This window comes from Peromyscus maniculatus, chromosome 4, assembly GCF_049852395.1.
Source record: "Peromyscus maniculatus bairdii isolate BWxNUB_F1_BW_parent chromosome 4, HU_Pman_BW_mat_3.1, whole genome shotgun sequence".
Classification (NCBI taxonomy): domain Eukaryota; kingdom Metazoa; phylum Chordata; class Mammalia; order Rodentia; family Cricetidae; genus Peromyscus; species Peromyscus maniculatus.
Window position 1 is genome coordinate 144214994 of NC_134855.1, and position 25057 is coordinate 144240050.

The window sequence follows — 25057 nt, forward strand, 5'->3', positions numbered from 1 at the left end:
AAGGACAGTCCTAAGCTAATTAAGCCCAAGCACTAATTCTGATACCAACCCCACAACCACGCTTCTAGCCCAATACCAACCCCAATGCATCTCGCCCCCAACCCTAATCCAATCAAAATCCCAGCTATAACTCCAATCAAACCTCAACTTCAACTTTTAACCCTAGCCCCACTCCGAATCCTACCCCAACTCCAACTCTAATCGCAGTCCAAACCCAACCCTAAGCAAATCCCATTGCCACCTACACCCTAATCTGTGGTTCAGGCACACCTCAGCTGCCACCTCCCCAAGGAAATCATCAAGATCTGAGATGGACTGAATGTCTGGCCCTCTCCTGGCTTCCCTGTTGGCACCAGGTGCATGGTTGGTATTTTTAATTTTCTGTATATGTGACTTAGTATGTAAGGTTACAACTTTATTATTAGCTGACATCAGTGTTCCTGAAGCCACTTGAGGCAAAATCTGTGCCCCTTTCTGACTGGTGTCCCTGGGGCCCAGTGGGGACAGGCAGGGTAGCTCTCAGTTTCATTCTTGATGAACGAGCAGATTGCGTTTGAGTGTTGAGAACACTGAAAATTCTCACTCGTGTTGCCCACACTCTAATACGGATAATCTTCTGGGTCCCTTCTGAAGGAAGAGGTCACTGGACCATCACAGGGCGAGCCATGCCTTCCTGTGGGGAAGGAAGACAGTAGGAATAATTGTCTCCTGCTGGGGTCTCCTCCTGGCTGTGGGGAAGGATGGACAGATGGGCTCAAGCAGGAGCCCAGCGTTAGGAAAGGAGGGGAGGCCCCTGGGACAGTGGAGACAGACTGCTGCAGCGGTTCAAGGTTTTCTCAGCGACAGGCTGTGGCTCTTAGGTCCAGACCACAGACTGGCCCTGGCAGGGGAGGGTGCTACCACCGTGGGAGTCCCTGGCCCATGCCACAGCTGTGGGATGCAGAACGCAGGAACAACCCACAGTGCTGGACTGGGTGCCCCACGGGCGGGGTGTGGCTGTGATGACTGTGGAATGGAGTGGACCGGAGTGGACTCCACCTCCCAGGGGTTAGGTTTGGGCCAGTGTTCCCAGGCTGAAATTTGTATGTGCAGAAACAACAGTTGTGGGCATCATGGATGCGGCCCTACTGTGGCCGTGAACTCAGCTGGCATCTGGAGTCTTCCTCTGTAGAAACACACAGGACCTTAGATGCAGGGTCTGGTTGAACGGGGCTCTCAGAGCGGAGGGAGGCATTGGGGCAGCAGGCTGGCAGCTAAGAGAGGACCAGGCTCCTGGACCCCGCTCAAGCTGCCTCCACAGTGGGGCTTCTCCATTGCTGAGGCACTGGCTGAGGGCAGCTCTGGAGGTTCTTTGTCCCCTCCCCTCCCTTCTGGGACAAGGGTGTCACTATGAGTGGGAACAGCTGCCAGTAAAAGGGACCTGGGGACATCAAACACCCACTACATTTGGTGCTGCATGCCGCATGTCCGCCCCTCACCTCTCTGCCTCCCAGAGTCATATGTTGGAACCTTCAGTGTCATAGGATGTGGAGGAGGAGGTTGTGGAAGACCATTAGGTCTAGGGATGAAGCCCTCATTATGGGGATTTGTGCCCTAATAGACCCAAAACATTTGCCTGGACCTCTGCCATGGGAGGGCACAGGGCAGGTGTCTATGACTGGGAATTTGGCCCTCACCAGCATCTTGGCCTTACCAGGCTCCAGAGCCGTGAGCAAAGGTGTCTTTGATGGTGAGCCCACCTACGTACTCTGTTATGGTGGCTCAAATGGAAGAAGACAGTTGGCATTCACTTCAGCACCCACGGGGCCAGCCCAGGTATGCAAAGTGCTTGCAAATGACCCCAACAGCCTGGCAGGACAACGAAGTGAAGCACACCTTGCTGAACCCTCGTGGCCTCAGGTTCTGCTGATTAGGACTGTCTTTGTTGGTCTAATGGTGTCTTGTAAAAGCGAGAAATGGCTATTCAACTGTGGAAGCCATCACCATGGCACCAACGAGTTCCACACAGAAAGGAAACAAACTGTAGCTTCATTGAAGGTTTGTGTTCCACATTGCTGGGCTGTGCTGATGACAGGTGATTGACTTTGCTTGGGATTTTCTTGTGTCTTTTTCCCAGGGGGATTTCAACATGCCCTTGAGAGGAAACTGCTCTCAGCAAGCCTGCACTTATATCTAGGCATCCTCTGAATGAGGGGTGTGGCCCGCGGGGAGAATGAGAGGTTCGGAGATGATGTGAATGTGGGGCTGCTCTGTCTAGAGCAGGACACCTGCCCCTGTCTCAAAGAGCTGGGTCAAACACTGGGAAACCAAACCAAGGTCTGTGTCACAGGGTGTGACAGCAGCCTCCCAACCCCTCCCTGCCAGGCCACTATTATTCTTCAGAGATCAGCTGTGACAACTACTACCTTGAAGTGTCACCACCTAACAGCTGCTGGGGAGCCTGGGTTAAGGCATCTCTGGTCTAGGATGCTTCCTGAAGGAAGGTTTGAAGGAAGCTCTCCTGTCCCTTGGGCTCCGACGGTCACTAGCTTACCTGTGTTTATGGGGGGCGGGGGGACTCCATGCACAGAAGCCCACTCATCCGCCAGGAGCCTGTAGCTCTGTTCCATTACTGTTTTCTCCGCAGACGTTATGTTCATGTCTACATTGTGCAGTCGGCTCTATTTCACACTGACATCTTTTTAAAAAGTTATTTCTCTTACTAACCATGGACCCTTGGGTGTTTGGAATGTTGGGAAACAGAGATACATCCCAGCCCCACAGTGAAATCATACAAAATCTGACTACGCATGTTAAAACACCAATGTTTCCAGAATGTGCTGACATCTGGGGACACTCTTTAGCACCTGGGATTTTACCAATGCTTTTCAGTGGCTGGAGAGCTAGGTCTCATCTGGAAAGTCCAAAGTTGATCCTCTCATGTACCTTCACACACAGAGCATTTACTCTGTGCCACAAAACTGAGAGAGTTTTGTATCTCCTCCTGCCCACACCATGGCTGAGGTCAGGGGTTGTTTTGCCCATACACAGGCCCTCATGCTGGTGAGTGGCAGGCAGGACTCTGCTCTGAGTCTGCCCTCACCAGAGACTCTGACCTAGTGAATCCACCACCACATGCCACTTCAGGAGTCCAGGCCTGGCTCAGGTTCAGGACCAGTCTTAAAGCCATGGAATGAACACAACTTGGTCATGGTGTATGATCTTCTTAATGTGTTCTTAAATCTCCTTAAAAAGCTGTAGTTACATTATTTATTTGTGTGTAGAAGTCAGAGGACAACTTCTAGGAATCAGTTCCTCCCAGCTGCCATGTGGGTCCTGGAACTCAAACCCAGACTGTCGCATTGGCAGCAGGCACCTTTGCCAGCTGAGCCATCTTGCTGGCCCTTCATGTGTTCTTGAAGTCTATTTGCAAAAACGTTATTGTGAGTTTTTGGATCTATGTCGCCAGGGACACTGGTGTACCGTTCCTTTATTTGTTGTTTCTTTATTTGGCTTTGAGGACAGGCTAACCAGGCCGGGGTGAAAAAGTGTGGGAAGACACAGGGTTGCTTGCCACTTTTCAGAAGTTTTATTACAAAGAGGTCTGAGCGAAGCACTGGGGTACCGGGACAGACATTGCAAGGGCCAGGAGACAGCTGCAAAAGACACAAACCAAAGCCAGACCCCAAACCACACACGTTAGGAGAAACCACAGCCTTGTTCTCAACTTTTCTTCATAAATAGATGACCAAAATTGTTGCTGGCAATTTTAAATTAGGTGGATATGTGATATTAAAAAAAAAAAAGGAAAAGGAAAAGAGGAGGAGGAAAAAGAACATGAAGAAGAGAAAGAAGAGGAGGAAGAGGAAGAAGAGAAAGAAGGAAAAGAAAAAGAGGAAGGAGAAGGCGGAGGAGGAGAAGAGGAAGAAGAAGGAGGGGGAGAAACCCCCTGGGTGTGGCTTAAAAGCTCCCGTTCTCTCCGTGTGCAGATAAGAATCAGTTTGACAGCTTCTGTGCACGTGTCTCCCTTAAGATAAAACTTAAAAAAAAAATGTGCTAAAGGTCTTATAAAATGTTTTTTTCTTTTTCTTTTTCTTTTTCTTTTTTTTTTTTTTACCTTAAAGGAAACTTTCTTTCTCCCCACAAAATAATCTCACAGATGTCTTCAGCACGGTTCTAAAACAGTGAACTACTTACACGGAACCCACAGTGTGGGTTTCAGCATCTTTTTGTGTACACCGAGAGCACACCTGTGGCTGGCCCAGCATCTGGGGTGGGTGTCTGTTGCTAAGCAACCTGGAGGGGGGCAGCCCGGTGAGCTTGGGCTGGGGCCAGAAGTCCAGACGCAGGGGACTGTGTGCAGGCCAAGGAGTGGGGTCCACAGCTACCCTGGAGCAAGCAGGTCAGCGGGCAGAAGGTCCCTGTAGGTTCTTTGGGCTGGCGGTGGGCGGTGGGCTGCCTCTGCAGAGTCTGGTGGGAGGTCGAGGGAGAGACTCAGCCCTGGGGCATGGGTGTATCACTGCTCTTGCTGGCCGGTCACCCTGCCTGCTGCCATGGCCTCTCTCTTGTGGTCAGCCCTTCTGGCTCGGAGCAGTGCCCTCCGGAGAGCCTCAGGGAGGGAGGGGAGGCGGGATTAGGTGAGGTAGAGCGATTTATCCCTGGGGAGCAAGCTGCAGGAGAGAGTAGGGGCTGTCAGCTACCGGAGCCCACCCTGGTGTCCTGGCCCTGTGTCCCTCACTCTGATCAGCTGTCCCTAAGGTTGAAGAAGTGGCTGCCCATCAAGCAGAACTAAGTATCCCTCCTGGTATCCTACCAGGGACCATCTAGTTTTTTGTTTTGTTTTGTTTTTTTAATTTGCTCTTCATGTCTGTTGTGGTTTTTGGTTTTTTGGTTTTTTTTTAGACAGGATCTTAGGATCTTATGTATTCCAGGCTGGCCTTGAACTCTCGGTGCAGTTGAGGATGAGCTAGAACTTTTGATTCTCAGGCTTCCATCCCAACCTCCATGCTGAGTCCTGGGAATTCGAGGTATGCATCACCACACCAGGTTTAGGCAGTACTGGGGACCAAACCCAGGGCTTCATGCATTCTAGGCAAACACTCTGCCAACTGAGATAATGCCTTAAGCACCTCCACCATGTCTGCTTTTAATCACAACATCATCATTTGTATATTTCAAACAACACAGGGCGAGCCAGATACTGTGTCCCATGCCTGTGTGAAGATGAGGCAGGAGGCTCGTGAGTTCAGAGCTAGCCTGGGCTACATAGAAAGACTCCACATTTAATAAGAATGTGCTGCTGTGGATCAGACATTCTCACTCAGGGGAGAAGGGACAGCCTTAGGAAGTTCAGACACAGAGTACTTACTCCTCCTTGGCCCTGACTTTGGGAAGGGAAACAGAAGGAAAAGGGCTGGGGGAGAGTCCGTGCCTGCTGGGGCTACGAAGGGCATCCCTGCCCGCCTGAGTCTGCACACCTGCAGAGGCTCGCCCTAGAAAGTCAGAAGTGGAAGCCAGGGCGAGTGAGCGAGGTTCATGAGGTGCTGGGAACACTCGCAGGCTGGGCAAAGTAGGAAGCCCATGCTGAAAGGCTGGTGGCCAGGGATGGGGGACACACTGCCTGGTGATGGCGATGGCCACTGTCCACTAGATCCTCATACCTCACTCTCCGTTTGTGAAAACGTGGGACGAAAGGAGAAAAGGCATGAACCAAGGCCGGCCTCAGTTTCCCAAATGACCTTGGCATCCATTCAGCTGCACCCCTGGAGCTTTGCTCTGCTCCATGTTGTTCCCCATACTCTAAGCATCCACCACTTGGGGTGACAGTGCCTACTTCACATTCCCCCGATGTCTCTCTGTCCTCCTGGCCACCCCTGCCCCTCTCGGGAATGGACAGTGAAGGGGTCTGGGAAGGACTGACCTGCAGGTGCCGAGGCCACGTTCCCCGCTGGGGTAACTCCCATCCCAGTCCCCGCTGCTGGAAGGGTTGGATGGGCCAGGTGAGCGGGAGCCAGAGCCACTGGGGAACTCAGAGATGTGTGGAAAGTCCTACAGGGGGAGGAGGGGGCGGTGAGCAGAGGAGAGAGGAGGGGGGCCTCTCTGGCAGCTGGCGTCATCTTTGTGTGTCTGAGGGTGTCTGCACTCCAGAGACATGTCCTGGGTCTCCACAGAGTGACTACTCTGCCTCTTCCCCCTTCTGCCTAATGGAAGATCTTTGGGAAAATTCAACCTGAGGTGATTGTGTGGCTCAGTGATACAGCACCCGCCTAGTGTGTGAGAGGCTCTGGCTTCCACCCCCCAGCATGACAAAGAAAAAAAGAAAAGAAAGAGTGAAAAAGAAAATCCAACCCCCATCCCAGCTGAGTCAGTGTGGTGATTTTGCTTTTAAGTATTTCCTTTACCAGGCTTCAGTTTCCCAATCTGTAAAATGGGGTTACTGTGCTGCATGCATATTTTGGAACCATTGGTGGAATCATCACTTGAGGCTAGGGCTTTGGAGATCACTAGGAGCTGGGACAATCTGGCAGAGGTCACAACAGTCTTAGAGAAGGTTCTGGAACAAGGCTTAGCCAGCAACTAGTCCACTGCCTGAGGTAGCCAGTATCTCTCAAGGGTAGGTGTTCTAGACCCATTTCAGAGAATCGGAAACTGAGGCTCAGAAAGGTACAATGCCATGGCTGAGGTTGCACAGCTGGTGAGTGGCCCGGCCAGTATATGACCTCCCCCCTCAGCTGCCTTCCCTTTTAGTGAGAGTCACAGGAGGCTGTTGCTTGGTCCTGCTTACCTGTGGCCCTGGAGGCGAGGGGCTCATCGCCAGCTGCACCTGGAGTGCCATGGAGGCAGGCAGAACAGGAGGCTGAGGGGCTGGGGACATGCTGAGAGGTGGGCTGAGAAGGGTGCCCTGCGCGTGGGGGGGCAGTGGCAGCTGCTGGTGCAATGAGGGGCTGAGAGGGAAGGAGGGTGGTGGCGGGGACGTGCTGAGGCCGGGCAGCAGGGCCTTGGAGCCCAGCGTTCTGGCAAGGCTGGCAGGGGAAGCTCCGCTGCGGAAGGCTTGCAGGTCGGAGGGCGTCAGGAAGGAAGCCAGGCCGGGCATGGCGTACATGGGCTGCTTGGGTGGGAGCATTTTGGCTGGTGGGTTTGCCTGAGCGTTCTTGACCTCGCCTTGGTCCGAAGGGCTCTGGAGGAAGATGGAAGCCAGGGATAAACCAGGGATAAGGCGGAACCTGGACGGTCAACCAGGTAGGTCTGCAGCCTGCAAGGCCTCTGGATAGCTCTGTGTTGTGCTAAGTGGTGGGGTGTGAACGAATAAGCCATAACTATTCAGGGGCCTTTGAGCACACGGCTTTGATCAGCCAGTCAGCCCCACCTTTACCCTCAGGTGGGCTCCCCTGCCAGCATGGTCCCGCTATTCTCACCAATGCCAGCAATGAGCCATGCTCTGTTTATGCCACCCTCAGCCCCCCCCCCCCTTTCCTCACGCAGGCCTCTCAACTTTGTAAGCACCCTTTGCTTGGCCCTTTACAGCCCAACCCAGGCATCATTTCCTTTGCAACAGCCTCCAGGACAATGCTTTGTCTCCTTTTGGGCCCCAGACCCACACCTTGCCTCTGTACTTCTGGTGTGGGCAGAGAGGTAGAGGGACATGGTCAGGAAGGAGTTAAGACAGCAAAGCTGGGTTTGAACCTACAGCAGCCACTCAAATGGTCAATCCCAGGCTCATTGCTGGGCCCTCTGAGTGCTAGCTACTCTTGCTAAAGGAAGTCAATGAAATGGTGGCTTCACGTGAAGCTGGCCACACTGGAGGAGCTCCCAAGGTGTGACACACAGGTGCCACTCATCCTCTCCGAGGCCTGTGGTACCCGCTGTTCCTAGGCGCCCCGGCCTTCGCTCTATCCCTCCCATGGTGCACTCTCATCAGGACATTGCCTAGGGATGAAGTTACCTTGGAGACGAGGCTAGCTCTGTAGGCCGCCAAGGCTTTCAGGTACTCCTTCTTGGCAGCTTCGGTCTTCCTCTTATACGCCTGAAAGATCCGAGACATGGGCAACTCTGGAGAAAACGTCACAGAGGAGCCACAGTGCAGAGGCTGGGATGCCAAGTGGCGATTCCCGGGCCGTGCATGGATGAAGGTTGTGGGGTCATAAGCTGGATCAGTCACCCACTGGTCCCTCTATTGGAGTATCGCACCGGGAGTGTAGAGGCCAGGCTACACGCCCGTTCCTCAGCCATGGTGTTGGCGCAAAGTGACTCCAGAAGGACAAGTCACCCAGAAGCCTCTCTTTTGACCCAGGATAATACCAAATCCTAAGATCGCACTATCTTTGTATTCATGAAACCTGCTCCTATTCATATTTGCTACAGTTGCCACTATTAGCCTTAGACCTAGGTTTAGACGTCACTGTGGGAACGGCCCTAGTGTGCTTCACATTCACTCTGGCCATGCCCTTTAAGTAGAACTTTTCCATAATGACTTGGGGCTCAGCCTTGAGACTATTTGGCCAGTGGCATAAGAATAAACTGATGTGGAAGACTTGAAAAGTGCTTAGACTCTGGGATGGCCCTTGGCTGCCCTGGGAACCAGCCTGGTGTGGTGATTCATATTCTTGAATGAATAGTTACCAGGGAGTGGCACTATTTGAGAAGGATCAGGAGGTGTGGCCTTGTTGGAGGAAGTGTGTTACTAGGTGTAGGCTTTGAAGTTTCCAAAGCCCATGCCAGGCCCAGGATCTCTATTTCTCTCTCTCTCTTCTCTTTCTCTCTCTCTCTCTCTCTCTCTCTCTCTCTCTCTCTCTCTCTCTCTCTCTCCTTCTCTGTCTCTCTCTCTGCTTGCAAATCAGAGTGTCACTCTCGTTAACTTCTCCAGCACCACGCCTGCCTGCCACCATGATCGCTGCCACCATGATAGTGGACTAAGCCTCTGAAACCGTAAGCCAGCCCTCAATTAGATGCCTTCTTCTACAAGAGTTACCTTGGTCATGGAGTCTCTTCATGGCAATAGAACATGACTAAGGCACCTGGCTAGCCTCTGGGACCATGAGATCCACATCTATCTTCTTGAAGATAGAAGAACTGCCTTGTGTGTTTCAGCTGGTTGCAGGAGCATAGTCAGCTCTCATCAAAGGCAACAGATGAACCACCCTACCGAGTCCAGCACAACCCACAACATAAGAAAATGACAAAGGTCTCAAAATGAAAGCTGGCAGCCTCCCTGGCTCTTCCTGCAGCAGCAGCAGCAGCAGCAGCAGCAGCAGCAGCAGCAGCAGCAGCACATACAGCATCCAAGGCCAACAGCAAAACCCCATCAGAGACCTCTTCCTAGGAGCAAGACCCCGACCTGCCACACGAGTGAGATTAGAAATGTGAGAGGATTACTCTCCCCCAGAGCAGCTCTCGACCAACGGCTAACAAAGCTGGGGTTCACCCAGCACCCTCGCAGCTCAGGTGGGTCAACAAAGACAAGGGGTCTATGTTGGCTCCAGAGCTCCTCTTGCCCACAGTGGGAATTCTCTGGCTATGTCCTCTGCCTTCCCTGTCTCTTGTCTCTACTTCTTTCCAGCAGGTCTTAGACCATCTCTTAAACTATGGGCACTAGACTATTCCACAAAGTCTCCCTCTACATTGCCAACTATGACAAAGGACCCACCTAACTCACACCCGTGGTCCATGTCTCTACCCGCAGCTTGCTACCGTTCTGTGCTTCCCACATGCCCACGGACAGTACTCCACTCCTCACCGTGCGAAACAGGGTCCTAATGTGTCCCCCCACACCCTCCACTTCCAAAAGAGCCAATGGATGGTGACTCCCAGGTGTTGTAAAGATGTAATGAGGTGATGGAGGGGGGATCCCTGTGGGGCTTAGCCTAGGCATGCTCCAAGCATGGTAGTCAGTAGGTAGGGAAGTCAGGGCTCCAAGAGGTTAGGTAGTCAGTCTGAGGTGCCTAGCTGGTAAAGCATTTCCAATTGCATGAGCCGGCTCTGATCCCTTCTACCTGGAGGCCTTCGGAGAGACCACATGGGCAGTGGAGATGTAAGGTCTGAGTTGAGGGGACTGCTAGATGTGGATGGAGAGGCGCCCTGGTTTATGGATGGGGAGGCAGGGGCCCAGTGAAGGCAGGTGTGGACAGTACTGGAGGTCATTGGGGATGGAAGGGACATCGCTTCCCAGCTTACAGACGAGCCCCTTGCAGGAACCTTTAGTCCCAGAGGCCAAGCCTGCTATCTTGGTTCCAGTGCCCAAAGTCTCAGGGACAATTTGGAAAGGGATGGAGGCTCACCTGTTTCTGCTCTTCTCCCAGGCTATCCCACATGGAGGCCACTATTTTGGAGACATCCCCAAAGGTGGCACTGGGATTTTGCCCCTTGATGGCGGCTTGGGTGTCTCTGAAGAAGAGAGCGTAGGCCGACACAGGCTTCTGTGGCTCATTGGGGTCTTTCTTCTTCTTCTTCTTTGGGTTCTTGGCCTTTTTACCTGGGTCTGCTGAGGGTCTCTTCTCGCCCGAGATCTGCCAGAGGAGAGGAGTCAGTAAATTGAAGAAGTCAAGGGATTCCTAGTCCAAGCGACTCGAGCTAACCTCGGGTCAAACTAGGCTTTCTTAGCAGCTTACCTCAGACCCACCCAGCTTTGTTCTCTCTCAAGCAGTGAAAGGGCTTCCCCACCAGAGGTTCATACCCAGGCAGATGGGCCAACACTGTCATGCATTTGGAGGAGGGTGGCAACAGATGCATACACACAGGTAGGCATACATGAATACATGGACCAGACAACAGATAGATGGGTGCATACTCACACACACACACACACACACACACACACACACACACACACACACACAAACACACACACATACATGTAGATGGAAATAGACATATGCACATAGATGTAGAGATACAGGGAGACAGACAAACAGAACAAGACACAACTCCACATACAGACCCAGATCTCAGGGACAGAGTGACCCACAGGCATGAAGAGACAGAAAGACAGACAGATGCCCATGCACCCTGGGTAGCAGCCTGAGGTGTAGGTTTAACGTTTTAGGGAGAACCAGCATGTGTGTTCATTCAGAGAATCCTGAAAGTCCCCGGAGACTGCCAAGCCAAGAACACTAACTTGGTGGCGAGGCTGGCCAGTGCCCTAGACTGCCATAAAATCAGCACTCTGGGATTTTCTACTCCCCCTATGGACAGAAGCCATTTATCATTCTATCACTTCAAAATCTAAACAACACCCTTTTCTGTTTTTCTAGCACTCTGTTCCCTGCCATGTTAACATCTATCTTTGCAGACTTTCAAAGTCTCCTGACCAACACTGAATAATGAGAGAGGCCCAAAGCCTGGCATGGTGGTACAGCCTGTAATCCTTGTATTCAGGAGGCTGAGGCAGGAGGATTGAGAGATTAAGGCCAGTAAGGGCAACATACTCACAAAGTGAAGACCCCCATCTCACAAAGTGAAAATAAGAAACCAAGGGTCCATTCTCCTCGACAATGAAGTGGTCTTCTGTGTACCTGTTAGACCCTTGTATCTGCAAGAATGAGGTCCAGCCACTGGGGGCCTGTTTCCAGGGTCTAACTCCATGTTTTTCTCAGTTATTCTGCCCCTCCTCATCATGATCATAAGTAATATCCAACTAATGCCCCTGATTATATAGGGTATAAGTACACCTTCACTGTACTTCAGCTGTGATTCTAGACAATGGAACCCCCTAGGACTCTGGTGTTGGGAAGGGTGAGGGTAACATGGCCGCCGCCCAGTCAGAGGACTCGCCTGAACAGACTATAGGGCCACAGTCTCAAACACACTTGACTTAGGGTTTCCAGGATGAGGAGGCATTAGGATTTCTTTCATAGACCCCAGCTGTTCTCTCTGGGGACTCTTAGGCTAACAAGGTACTGGGGCCTTTGAACCAAGGCCTGGATCCTAAGTGAGGTCTGTGCTTCTGCATGCCAACAAGATGAAGGCAGCAAGTTCTGGGCCAGTGGCTAGACTCAGACCTCATGCCTGAGAGGCTGGGAATCTGGCTGGTGCTGTTCCAAGTGTCCCTTGGGGGACTCTCCAGGCTTTCAGCCCTTCAGCCCTTGGTGAGGCCTTGGCAAGGTGAGGACTTAAAACAGGCCTCTTTGTGTGTGTGTGTGTGTGTGTGTGTGTGTGTGTGTGTGTGTGTGTGTGTATGGGTGTGAAAGACAGTTGTTCATTTCAAGTGTGGTTACTAAGGTACTGTCTACCTCTTTTTTTGTTTTTTTTTTATTTTGAGACAAGGTCTCCTATTGGCCTGAAGTGTCCCATTCAGCTAGGCTGGCTGACCAGCAAGCCCCAGGGATCCGGTTGTCTCTGAGTCCTCAGTGCTAGGGACTCACGTCCTCACACTTGCCACCCAAGAACTTTCCCATTGCCCCGGTTCTGAAGGCAGGTCCCTTGATTGACAGAGGCCATTGGATATGACATGGCAGTGGTTAAGGGTACATATGCCAGGCTGCATTGCAGCCATCTGGGTATGAATTCTGGTATGAAGCACCGATATGTTAATTAACTACTCCATGCCTCAGTTTCTCCATCTGCCAAATGAGGATAGTGAATAAATATTACCTACCATGTAGGACTGTTATGAGAACTAGAGGAAGGGTATTTATTGTGTGCTTATAAAAATGTCTGATCTGTGGGTTACAGAGGGTTTTTGTTGCTGTTATTTGCTTGTTTTTTTGTGAGACAAGATCTTACGTGGCCCAAGCTAGCTTTTCTGTGTAGTTAAGAACAACATTGGACTTGAAGGTGACCTTGAGCTTCTGATCCCTTGCCTCTTCTTCCCAAGTGCTGAGATTCCGGGCCTGTGCCACCACATCTAGTTTATGTGATGTAGGGGTTGAGTCCAGAGCTTGGTGCCTGCCAGGAAAACACTTCTCCAGTTGGGCTATATCTAGACACGAGGAGTGTTCATTAACTAACAAAACAAAAGAGAAACCACCCCTGAGGCTGGAGATGGAGCCTGGCAATAGAGCACTTGCCCAGCACCAGCACAGGCAAGGGTTTAAGCCAAGTCCCCAGGAGTGTGTAGAAACAAAGGGAGGTAAAATGGGGGGGGGGGTACGGAGGGAGGAAGACATGAAGGAGAGGGTTGAGAAAGAAGAAAATACCCCCAGTCGGCCTGTGATGTAGGCCAAGTTATCCTGAGAAGGATGCTGGACCAGGATGAGGAGAAGTACACAGAACCTGGTCAGTTCAGGGCCTCCCGTCATGGACACTGTGGCTGGGCACTGGGCCTCTGCAGGGCCAGCACGTGCCTGAAGGAGAGGGTCTCCAGGAGATTCAGCAGCCACAGCCTGATGTCCCAAGGCCTAGTGCCATCCCTCTGACCAGGGGTCCATGCTGACTCTCGGTTTCCAACAAAGGACTAAGCCTTTCTGGTCTTTTCCAGAGAGACATGATGGCATGAGCTGGCAGAGCCCCTTCTCCACTGGGGAGGTACCTTGTAGCTATGCCCTTCTACCTCACGCACCTTGAAATGGGCATCTGACTCCTCCTCCTGTGTGGAACTGGATGGAGAGGGAGTCGCTGACTTGCTCCCTGGGGGTGATGGGGAGCTGTGGGCGATGCCACTCCGGATGCCCATCTGGGAGATGAGCTGGGACTGGCTGAGGGCACTCATGTGGCTGGCCAGCATCGCAGGGCGGCCCAGCAGGGGCCCTGGCCGGCCTGAGTCGTAGGCAGCTACCTCCGAGTGGACCATCTCCTGGATCTGAGAGAGGACAGGATGATCGTGTTAGAAGGCTCTGCCTTGTCAAACGCTGCACCTGCCTCTCAGGCTCAGAGGAGGAACTTGTGAATGAGAGGTGGCAAGAGGCCATTTCCATGCTGGCCTGTGCTCCCCACAAGGATCTCCACAGGAGAATCTCAAGGTGGAGTTCCGTTCTCCCCAACTTCTGCATGATGCAGAACACCTGCATTTTGCCACTCTGTTGGCATCCGCCCTGGGCCGATGGTCAGCATGCTGTCCATACAGGAGGTCAGTCCAGCTGTGAATGGATCATCTCATGATGCAAGCTCCATGCTGGGCACGGCTCAGCCTTGTTCCCTGTGCCGCAATGAGCAGCCAAGAGTACAGATGCTGGAAGCCCACTTCTGAATTCTGGCCCAATCCCTTGCCAGGTGGGTGACACTGGCCAAGTGTGACCTCACTGGGACTCAGTTTCTTCATCTGTAAGATGTATAATCAGATTGCTTTCCAGGATTTAGAACAGCGTGAACTCTTGGCCCAAACAAACACAGTGTAAATGCATGGTTCATTAAGGCTCATGTGAACATTCTTAGAATTATTTTTATTTCCTCTGCATTTGTTATTTACTCTGATTTCTAATGGTAAGTGCCCACATGTTCTCAACTTTTTCTTTATTAAGCAAGCCAATAGGCTTTCTATTTTATGTGGGGTTTTAAAACTTCTCTTTAAAGTTAGAATCAGATCTTGCTGGGTGGTGGTGGTGCATTTTAATCCCAGCACTGGGGGGTTAGGTGGGGGAACAGAGGCAGGGGGATCTCTGTGAGTTCGAGGCCAGCCTAGTTTACAGAGTGAGTTCTAGGACAGGCAGAGCTACACAGAGAAACCCTGTCTAAAAAACAACAATAACAATAAAACAACAACAACAACAAAAAGAATCAGACCTTTGTAGGCATGGTGGCACATGCTTGCCATGCCAGAATAGCCTGAATCACATAGTGAGATCCTGTCACAGACAAACAAGTTCTCAAATTGATCCCTCCTTCTTCTCTGTTTTTGATTTAATATCTAATTTCATCTTTGTTAACCTCTCCTTATGGCTTATAAAGATTATTGTTGAATCTCCCCCCAATTTTGAATTATATTTAAAATTTATTTATTTCCCTTTGTTTTTATTGTAAATAGTGTTTAGGGACCCAGGAAAACTGCTCACTGGGTGATGTGCTTGTTGTGAGAGCATTAGGACCCTGTTCAGGTCCCTCGCATGCATGTCAAAAGGGAGCATCCAGGTGCTCCCTCCTCTGTAACCCTGGCATCAGAGCTGGGAGGTGGGGGAAGGGGAAGTCTTGGGGGAGAGAGGAAGTGGAGACAGTTGAATCAATCTTGGGGTCTTGGCTAAAATTGCAAGGTCCAGGTTCAGTGAGAGACCCCGCCTTAAAAATGAGAGCAAGGCTAGGGAGAGGACTTGATGGTTAAATTGAGGGTGAAGACCTCCTGTAAATGACAGGTGGACATGGTGGCCCACCTGTAATTCCAGCCTTGAGGGCAGAGACAGAATCTTCAGAGCAAGCTAGCTAGCAAGATTAGCCATGTCACTGAGCAATGGGTGTGACTGAGAGACCTTTCCTCAGTGAATAAAGTAGAAGAATAATGGAGGATAATTCCTGCCATCAAATTCAGACTTCAATATGAACATTCAAACATGCACACTCACAAGTCACACACAAGTGCCCACATACATGTAAACATGTACACACACATACACACACGAAAATGGAAAAAGAAACACATGAGAGCCGTAGAGAGTCCCGATGTTGACCTCTGGCTTCCCCATACTCACTATGCACAGGTGCCTCGAGTGTTTCTCATAGACTTTACCCTGTAAGAATGTTTTGATGTATTTTATGTGCGTGGGTGTTTTGACTGCTTTCGTCTGTGCACCACTCGTGGGTCTGGTGCCCTCCGAGGCTAGAAGACAGTGTCAGATTCCCTGGGACTGGAGTTGTGAATGAGCTGCCATGTGAGCACTGGGAACTGAACTTGGGCCCATTGCAAAGAGCAATAAGTGCTCTCAACTGCTGAGCCATCTCTCCAGCCCCAAAGAATACTGTGTAAGACTTTCGTGATTGATCTCTTTTATATATAGGTATTTCATTCCTTAATTTTTCTTTGTCCTAGAGTTCTAAAGATGACTCTAGCAATTTCTAAGTGGTTCATTTTGCTTCTTGTCGCTCTGTCTTGAGTTTCTAATCATAAAAGTGGTGAATGTTTGCACAGTGTACCATTTGTCCTTCTGAGAATTAGTTAAGGTTTTCTTCGGAACACAAATATAATTAAATCATTGCCTGTTCAAAAGTACTTCCAGGCAAATGGTGGGTTGTGGCCATGATGCAGTAGGGTACCATCTGTTGACTAGCATCAATTATATTGCTTAGTTTTTGTTTTTTTGTTTTTTTTCCAAGACAGGGTTTTTCTGTGTAGCTTTGTGCCTTTCCTGGAACTCACTTGGTAGCCCAGGCTGGCCTCGAACTCACAGAAATCCGCCTGCCTCTGCCTCCCGAGTGCTGGGATTAAAGGCGGTATTGCTTAGTTTTTATTCTTAAATTTGTGTCTCTAATCTTACATGAGCTTGTCTAGGTCAGGGCTTTTAAAACTTTTCCCCCACTTGTGACCCCTTATTCGTCCAAGAAACATTTACATGACCCTGGGTATACAACAGAATGAAACAGGCCTACAAATCCAACATTTAACTGCTGAGAAAGTGTGAAGGGATTTATTTGAAACAAGTCTTAGGTACACATTTAAAGATGGAGGCAAACCTGCATACTAATGAGCTGAATGTGTTTATTTACTTTTACATGAAGAATTGAATCTTGGCTGAACTCTGGTACTTCAGGATGGAGAACATCTTCAACATTTTTCAGAGTTGATTGATATTTTGATTTTCATAATCATCAATGCTGAAACTGCTTTGCATAAATACATAGCACAGAAAGGCAAAAGTATGTTTAGTACTATTTCAGACACAGTTGGAGATCCTGCCCTAACCCTAAGCCAAAAATCACCAAACAACTTCTTATGAAACAGGTCAGCAACTCAAGTAGCAATTTTAAAAAAATGAAACATTCTATAAAAGTAGAATCCAAAGATGTACTAATTTATACTTAAATGATGAGGAAGATGGTGGGAAAATAGTAAATCTTTGTTTCCCACAATAAAACCATGATTTCTTTTTACATCATTTGTGTGTGTGTGTGTGTGTGTGTGTGTGTGTGTGTGTGTGTGTGCGCTGACAGAGGTCAGAGGACAACTCTGGTCCTGGGTTATCAAGCTGGAAGGAAGCCCCTTTTATCTACTGTTACTACTTTGAGATTTTACATGTTTATGTGTATGGGTGTCCTGCCTTCATGTGTGTCTGTTTACCATGTGTGTTCAATGCCTGTGGAGGCCCAGAAGGACTTCAGAAGAAGCAGTTCTTTGCCAGAAATTCAATTCAGCAGCTTCCTTGATCCTCACTGAACCCTAACCTCCTGTCCCTTAACATTCACTGTGTGTGTCACAGGTTATTTTTGATACAGACTTTTCAAATTAAGCAACTTATGGCATGCTTTCTTTCTTTGGTATAGGACCACCTAGATTTATGTCAAGCGTTCAGGCAGGAGCAAATTCACCGGGAGGAAGGAAACATCTGAAGGTATCTAAAGACATTTTCCACTCTCACAACTGGGGGCCTGCTCCTGATACCTGGTGGGTAGTGGCAAAGGATGCTGTTAAACTCTCTACGGCATGTAGGATGGCTGCCCTCTACCCTTGCTCCCAAACAAAGACTTCTGTGTCCCCAAATGCATAGGTGTTGAGGTTGAGCAGCTCTCCTCTCCACAGGGGATGTTTTCAGGGAGACTTTCAGGATGAAAATCTCAGCCATGCTCTGTGCATGTTTCTCAAACCTGAAGACTTTACTTTCTTTTACTCTCAGGCTGTTTGGAAGTGTTTTGTTATCATTGTGATGGAGGGATACAAATCCTAGAATTTTGATTTTTGACTATGCCGAGGCTTCCATTATGCCTGAGGACAGGACCATGCCTTGCAAAATTTTCATGTAAAATTAGAATAGTGTAGACTCAGGATTGAGAGTTTAGCTCTGGGGGGTAGAGTGCTTGCTTTGCATGTGTGAGGCCCAGGATTCGCTTCCTATCACTGTGAAATTTAAAAAAAAAAAAAAAGTAATTGAAATCATGTTCATTCTGCCACATTAAAAAAAAAATCTCTCAATGTCTATTAAAGTACTGTTTTGACATCAGCTGGGAAACTGAGGAGACTGAGCTGAAGCCTACCACCCGTCCTGTGCACCACATGTTCTCCAGAGCATTTGATAGGAACGAGTTTTCGTCAGGTGTGCTGATGTGAAGTCATCCAGATGTCCCAGAATGCTCTGCCTTCATGAGGGCTTCTTATTCCCAGAAGCATCTTTCGCTCTAATGAAAACGAATGTTTCTGTCTTCCACCCTACTCTATCAGCTGTTGTCATGGTTTCCTTACTGTTTTCCTCTCATCCTGCATCGTTTCAGACGCGCATCGTGCAAACAGCATATGGGCGAATGCCGATCTGCAACCCAGCTCTCAATATATTGTGATCCGTGTTAGTACATTCATTGCAAAAACCCGAAAAGTAGGCTTTAGCAAGCGAACTTCCTTAATGTGTAGAAGGCTTTATGATCGAGTATCTAAACACCCCCTTTCTACCGCCAATATGTACATGCTCTCTTTTGTGTGTCTGTGTGTGTGTGTGTGTGTGTGTGTGTGTGTGTGTATGTGTGTGCATGTGTTTCTCTTAGACAGCGTCTTACCATACAGTTTAGGAGGCTCTAAATTCTCTTTCCTCCCTCCTCAGCCTCTCAAGTGCTGGAATTATAAGTGTGCACCACTGTGCCTAGCTTTTAAGTGTTAAACAAGAAATTGACATGATTTCCTCCAGGGCAAATTGGCTATAGCTTGTTATGGCACGCTATATTTTTCTCCCCAGCTACCTGCGGCAGAATTCTTCAACCCCGTATTTTTGACTTTGTAGTATCTCACTGACATTTGATAAATTTAAAGGCATTTAAATTTATTATTGTTATTTTTATGTTTTGCAAATACCCCACATGGGAAACATTCTAAGTCTGATCACTGGTGAGACAGAACGCCGTTCATAAGTCAGTTAGGCCACTTGGGTCTGAACTAGTGGGTGTGGACAGTAGCAGAGCTCAGCTCATAGGAAGGCTGGGATGTCACACCAAGTCCTGGGTTCGATCCCCAGTACCTCATAAACTGGGTTTAGTGATGCTTGTCTGTAACCCCAGCACTTGGGAGATGGTAGCAGAAGGATCAGAAGTTCAAGGTCATCCTCTGCTATATGTGGAGTTAATGCCAGCCTGGGCTAGAAACTCAGAAACAAACCCAACCTAAAACAAAATCAACAAAACTCAATCCTTACTAAATGAGTTCACGATATCCAGCATAAAACAATTTTATACAATCGTGTAACCTAGAGATTCTCATTCTCCCACACGCATGAAATATATAATGTGTAGGAAAAATTGTGATAGACATGGACAGATGAATGTTCTTTTGATGTTCTACTGAGCATTGTCTCCTGGACCTCAGGGGTTATCTGATTCGGTCTGAACGTCACCTCTGAACTTTATCAACAGTGAATGAGTATCAGGTAACTAATTCTTGTCCATAGAAACATAAATGATTTTTTCTGGTAGAGACATAATTGATCCTACACTATAGAAAAGAGAATTCTAACCATTGTAATATCTTACTGACTTCCTCATTAATAGTCAGTTAAACACAGTTTTGATATGTTTACATGTTTTATTTGTGTGAGAGTCATAGTTTTACCCTTAGAAAATTCCAATACAGAATATTAAATTCTAGAAAAATCTGGAGCTATTGTAAAGGCTTACCAGCTGAAGAACGTGAATATGGCTTGTTCACATAGTAGAATTCTTCTCAAAGTGAATGACTAGAGCCACACTCACCAGTGTGGATGAATGAAGAAGAGTAAGCAAGGAGCAAGGGAGGGCTCAGAGGACACAGGCAGCCCAGACCTTTAAATCCACACGTAAGATGTGCAGCATGGCTGTGATGTGTGTCCAGTGGGAGAGTAAAGGCAGCAGAGTGGAGGCAGTGAGTGAGAGAGGGCTGGACCGGCTCCTGCAGCAGCATTTATTCTGTCAAAAGCAGAGCTGATGCAGAAGGGCGATCACAGAGCTTGTCAAAGCAGAGTGTCCAACTCAAGGGTGATGGGCTCTGGGAAGACTGGCATGCAGAAGTGGCTGCCATCCCCATGGCTTAATTGGCCACATTACATACCATGAAACATTTCACATAAGGCGATGTCAAAGACTGGGGCCCGAATCTCCAGGCTAGCTCCAGGCTCGACATTTCAGCTGCCTGACTGGACCCTTTTCCTAGAGATGCATCAGATTGAGTATGAAGGAAGGAAAGCCTTGTTTTTTCCTGAATTTTCCCCTAGTTCTACCAACACATCACGTGACATGATCATTTCTGTGGTTTCCCAGGCCACAGACATGGGAACTAGCTTCCTCTCCTCCTTCCCAAATACCCCTTGCCTGGCGCGGATGCCCCGAGCACTGTTGGGCCTGCTTCCACAGTGAGTCCTTAGTCTCTCACACACTTCTGCTTCCCAGAACAGGGACATTTCACCCTCCTAGGACATGAAAGCCAGGTCCTTCTACCCTTTACTCTCACTTTAAAACTGCTCACTGACTTGGGAAGCAGAAGCAGGCTGATCTCTGAGTTCAAGCCAATCTGGTCATCTAGAGAGTTCCAGGCCAGCCAGGGCTACATAGTAAGACCCTCACCTCAAAACAAAGAAACAAGTTTTCATTTGCCTCCTTAGGTTGATCTAAATTGTCTAATAATTAATGCAGTCTGGGGGAGGCCAGCTCCCCAGAACTGCTCCAGGGTTGTGAACAGAAGACCTCAGAGTAGCGAGGGATTAGGAAAAATTTTTATCTGAGGGCTAGAATTTTTTCTATCTAGGGGAAAAATAAGGAAACACACATGATTTCTGATGGTAACTTTCTCTTTTACTTTATCTTAGAAAAATCTCTTTCTCTGAAAATCTCTGTCTCCACACAGCTACATCTCTTTACATACAGCTATATATTTCTCTACTCTGTTACATTCCTTCACACACTACTGCATCATTCATTCGCTCTCTTTATTCACTCCCTCCCTCCCGCCCTCTCTTCTCCCTGTTCTCTGTCTCCACACAGTGACATCTCTCGCTCAGCACACACACACTCTTACCTCTGCCCGGCTCTTTTCACAGTTCCTTCACATTGCTCTGCACAGCCCCGCTCACATCCAAACTCTGGACAATTATATGCTACATTTTCAGGGTCCGACCCTTTCTCATAACACATGATAAGTCACAGTTTTTCTCAGGCTAGGAAGGTAGCATTGACTGGCCAGTGAGTAAGTAATGCTTGGCCATGCATGTAGCTCTAAGTTGGTGAGAGTTCCCAGACAGAAAGTAAACAGTTGGCTGAAACTTGAGTGATTGGAGTATGTGCAGAAAGAGAATTACTGCAGAGAATTATGTCTACCAAAGTTGTTTCAGTTTTGACCTTGATTTAGCAATAAATAACACCTGGGAACTAGTCTGTGTATTTTCTGCAGGAGCAGTTTAGTCTATTTCAAATTTGTTCTGAAGTCTAAAAGCAGCTGTCTTTGAGACTGAGAATACTGTTATTTTTCCTGTGTTAGTTATGAAACATATTCTAGTATATTTTCTATTCATCAGAATTATACAGCTTAAACAGAAATCATCTTCCTGACCATCCACAGCAGTGTGCCCAAAGATATAAAACACACTACCAGTGGGCTGTGGAAAGAACTCCATAGCTGTCCCTTTTAGGACATGAGAAAGTTACAGACAGAAAACAACTGGTTTCCACAGCCAGTGAGCCCATGGACTTTGCCAAGTGGGGCTCCCTAACAGAGAGTTATTTGTCTGGTAAGTCGACATGTTGAATACTAGTTGTCACCTGCTGTATACTCCCATTGCCCTCTGCAAATAATCTGATAGTAAATAGTGGCTTGGTGTACATACATGTGCATGGGTATACAGATCCATGTGCATGCGTGTGTATGTGCACATTGGGGGGAGGTAGAGAGACTAGAGGATAACTTTAGAGGTCACTTTTCAGATGCTGTGTGTAGATATAGGGTCTCTCACTGGCTAGTGAGGCTAGGGTGGCCAAGACTCACCTATCTATCTCCACCTCCCCAGCTCTGGGACTATAAGCACGAGTGAGTCACTACCACATCCCAGCTTTTTTTTTTTTTTTTTTTTAATATGGGTCCTGGGGATGGAACTCAGGTCCTCATGTTTGCTTGCAAGACAAGCTCTGCACCAACTGAACCATCTCCCCAGCTCCAATAATGACTTTTTAAACTTGAAAGTTTCTTTGAGATTTAAAAAAAATTCCCTATGATCTATATTTATGGAGGCAAAATTCTTAATTTTACTGGTACTTCCATTTTCCCAAGTGTGGTACTCAGGAGGCATCCTCTTTAGACCTACAGATTTCTACAGTCGTTCAGGGGTTTTCCTCACATTCCTAATTCCTCTAGTAAAGACTCGGTGGAGCACTTAATTAAGAAAAATGGAAGTCAAACAGCACATCTGGATGCCCTCTGGGATGACTTCAGGCTCACTGTGGAGCTCGATCCTGCTGTGCTCACAGAAGCATTCTCCAAAACGCTGGCAGGCAGTTCAGGACTTCTGTGTTGGCGTGGACCAGTCCCTGGAGATGGGAGTCCCAAAGCCTTGCAGTCAGTCAGGCCACAGGCCTTTCCACAGGGACAATATGCAGCTACAAACCACTAAGACGTGGGTGTGGCCACCAAGCACCCCAGACTTGCTAGGGCACTTCATGAACTCTGTCCTAACTCCCCAAAGTGAAAAAGCTGGCCTCAGTTAGAGGCCCGTCACTTGAGACTATCTGATGCCACGGGCTCTGTAGTGGTCAGACCTGAGCCCCGTCTCATGCTGACATCCTCATCTCTCATGTGCTGGGGACACTGGCACCTGTCTCCTTAACTAGAAAGGTGTCACTGGCCAGATGGAAACTGCCCACCAATCCCCATGCCTGCCCAGCTGCAGACACCATTGTGGCTTGGCTGATGGCAGAACTCCCTGGGGTCCTGAGGGCTTCTCAGGTTCTAGACATGAACTTTCAACTGTCACCAGCCTCCGTCAACTATCACCCCTCCCCCAAAGCACTCCCCACCCCCCACCCCTGTTGCCCCTTTCCAAGATCCTACCCTGGGTCCTCGGTGGCTCCATGTGCAGAGACCTTTATCAGGGTGAGGGCCTGGCTCTCACAACCTCGCTCAAGAGATGCCTAGAAACGGCATGAAGTACTCTTCTGCTCCCACAGGTAAACATACGGCCCGGCGGGAGCCACACCTGCACCCTCTCCTTCAGGCCCAGGCGGAGGAGCAAGAGGGGGGTGGCAGCCTTGCAAACATAATTAGACTTAATAGATTCTCAGGGTTGTAGCACGCCAGGAGCTTTTCACACACGGCCAGTTGTGGTCTCCATGGAGTACGCTCGGTGCTGAGAGCAGCCCCACGAGGGACAGTGAGAAATCACACCTCTCCTCCGCTTCTGCCAATCCACAGAACTGAATGCCACCCTGCCTCCTCAGAGGAGGCCAAGGGACTGAGCTGTCCGCAACAGACTGGGGAATTGGAATATTTTTTTATTTTTTCCATGTAAGCTGCAGACGTTCCCTTTCTGTTATATTCCGTCACGTAAAGCACCAAGTTCAAAAGTTCCTTAAATTCTGAATATCATCAAAAACCAAAATGAGGCTAGAAGCCACTGGCCAGCGTTTTAATTTTATAATCCTTTGACAGTCCCGGGGAGCTTGTAGCAACAGACATTAGCCCCTTTGTCTGTAGAGTGCAGTAACAATAGGTACTTTGCTGTGTTTACTGCTACATTAGTGTGCACTCACTATGCGTGTGGCCCATTGTGCAAGTGTGGACATATGCACACCATCTATGTGTGAGAACAATGTGTTGGGAGCTTGTGAATAACTCTTTGGCACAAACACATTCTCCTCCCAACTTTCGATGGAGCTACTGAAACTTGGGACGGAGGAACACTGTAACCAAACGGCTGTCTCAGAATCCCACGTCTAGGAAAAGGGGAATTCAGAATTCCATCTGTCTGTGGCTTGGCATCCTCTGTGTCCACAGAAATTCCAGCAGCTTTGGCAGGGGAACAGGGTGACCCACGAGCCTGCCCTTGGGGTAGGGAGCTGTGTGGACCAAAAAGAGGTACGGTTCTACAGAGCAAATCATAGAATATCCAACCCTGGAGTTTCCCCCTTCCTCTCCCACGAACTTGCTCAGAGTGTGAGTTTGAACAGGATGTTACCTGAACTAAGGTGAGGTTCTGGAAATAGGGGCGGATAGCCAGGAGGGAGACATCCTTGATGATATACATAACAGCACGAAGCCTGGCTCAGGCCTGGCGTGTGACAGATTGATCACACTGGTTTTTACCAGGAGCTGGTGAGCTCCTGTGAATGGTCAAATATTAAATATTTTAGGCTTCAGACGGGGTCTGTTGTAACTGCCCAACTCAGCTGCTGTGGCAGAAAGGCAGCTACAGGCGACAGGCTAATGCATGGCTGGGGGGCCATGTGCCAATAAAGCTTTATTCACAAGAAGACCGAAAGGGTCTTTAACCCCTGGCTATATACTATCAAGTTCCTCATTAATTGGATGCCATTGACAAAAATAAAGGTGGTTCCTTTACCCACCCTCCCCTCTCAGCCCCCACTTGTAGGCAGCCCCCTGCTCGCCACACTGAATTCTCATCCGGTCCTGGAAAGAGAGTTTGTTTTATCTTGGACTTCACCGATGTGGCAGTACAGTCACAGAACGGAAGGTCATTGTCCAAGGTCACTTAGTGCTGAGAGTCACTTCTAAGTCTGGGAGGCTCCCAGGCCCGTGTCTTTAGCTGTAACCTGAAGTGCATCCTCCTGCCCCTCACAGCAGAGGAAACACCTGCTGTAGAGGCTCCCTGGGCTAAACCTTGCCCTGGCCACTGCTCAGGGCTAGTCTGACCGCAAGCTACAGTCTCTCTGACACAACCACTGTGGCTCTTGAAGGGAATGCTTTGGCATGTGGCCAAAGCTACTTTGGGACCTCGAGACTCTGTTCCCAGGCTTGCTGGCTTCTAACAGATTACTGTATTCATCTCTAGAACTGCCCCATCCCATGGCTACATCCCTTCCCAAGGGGGTTCGAAGTCAAGTGGGGTTCAAAGGT

The 25057-nt window shown here is 49.0% G+C and overlaps 1 protein-coding gene across 7 annotated transcripts in view; it reads right to left on the reverse strand.

The window, feature by feature from the left end:
• Nucleotides 1-3545: 3545 nt before the first annotated feature.
• The window catches only part of Tox2 (TOX high mobility group box family member 2), a 127002-nt gene continuing 105490 nt past the window's right edge, over nucleotides 3546-25057 (reverse strand). For 5 of the 7 annotated variants that reach the window (XM_076571205.1, XM_015999305.3, XM_042276748.2 and 2 more), the window contains 6 exons: nucleotides 13472-13711; nucleotides 10254-10481; nucleotides 7922-8002; nucleotides 6764-7156; nucleotides 5900-6027; nucleotides 3546-4449 (listed from right to left, as the gene is read on the reverse strand). In XM_076571205.1, coding sequence (XP_076427320.1) covers nucleotides 4383-4449; nucleotides 5900-6027; nucleotides 6764-7156; nucleotides 7922-8002; nucleotides 10254-10481; nucleotides 13472-13711 — 1137 coding nt within the window. In that variant the 3' untranslated portion in view covers nucleotides 3546-4382. Of the gene's footprint in view, nucleotides 4650-5899; nucleotides 6028-6763; nucleotides 7157-7921; nucleotides 8003-10253; nucleotides 10482-13471; nucleotides 13712-25057 lie in introns of all 7 variants that reach the window. The other 2 variants (XM_015999314.3, XM_076571206.1) reach the window with 1 other exon arrangement.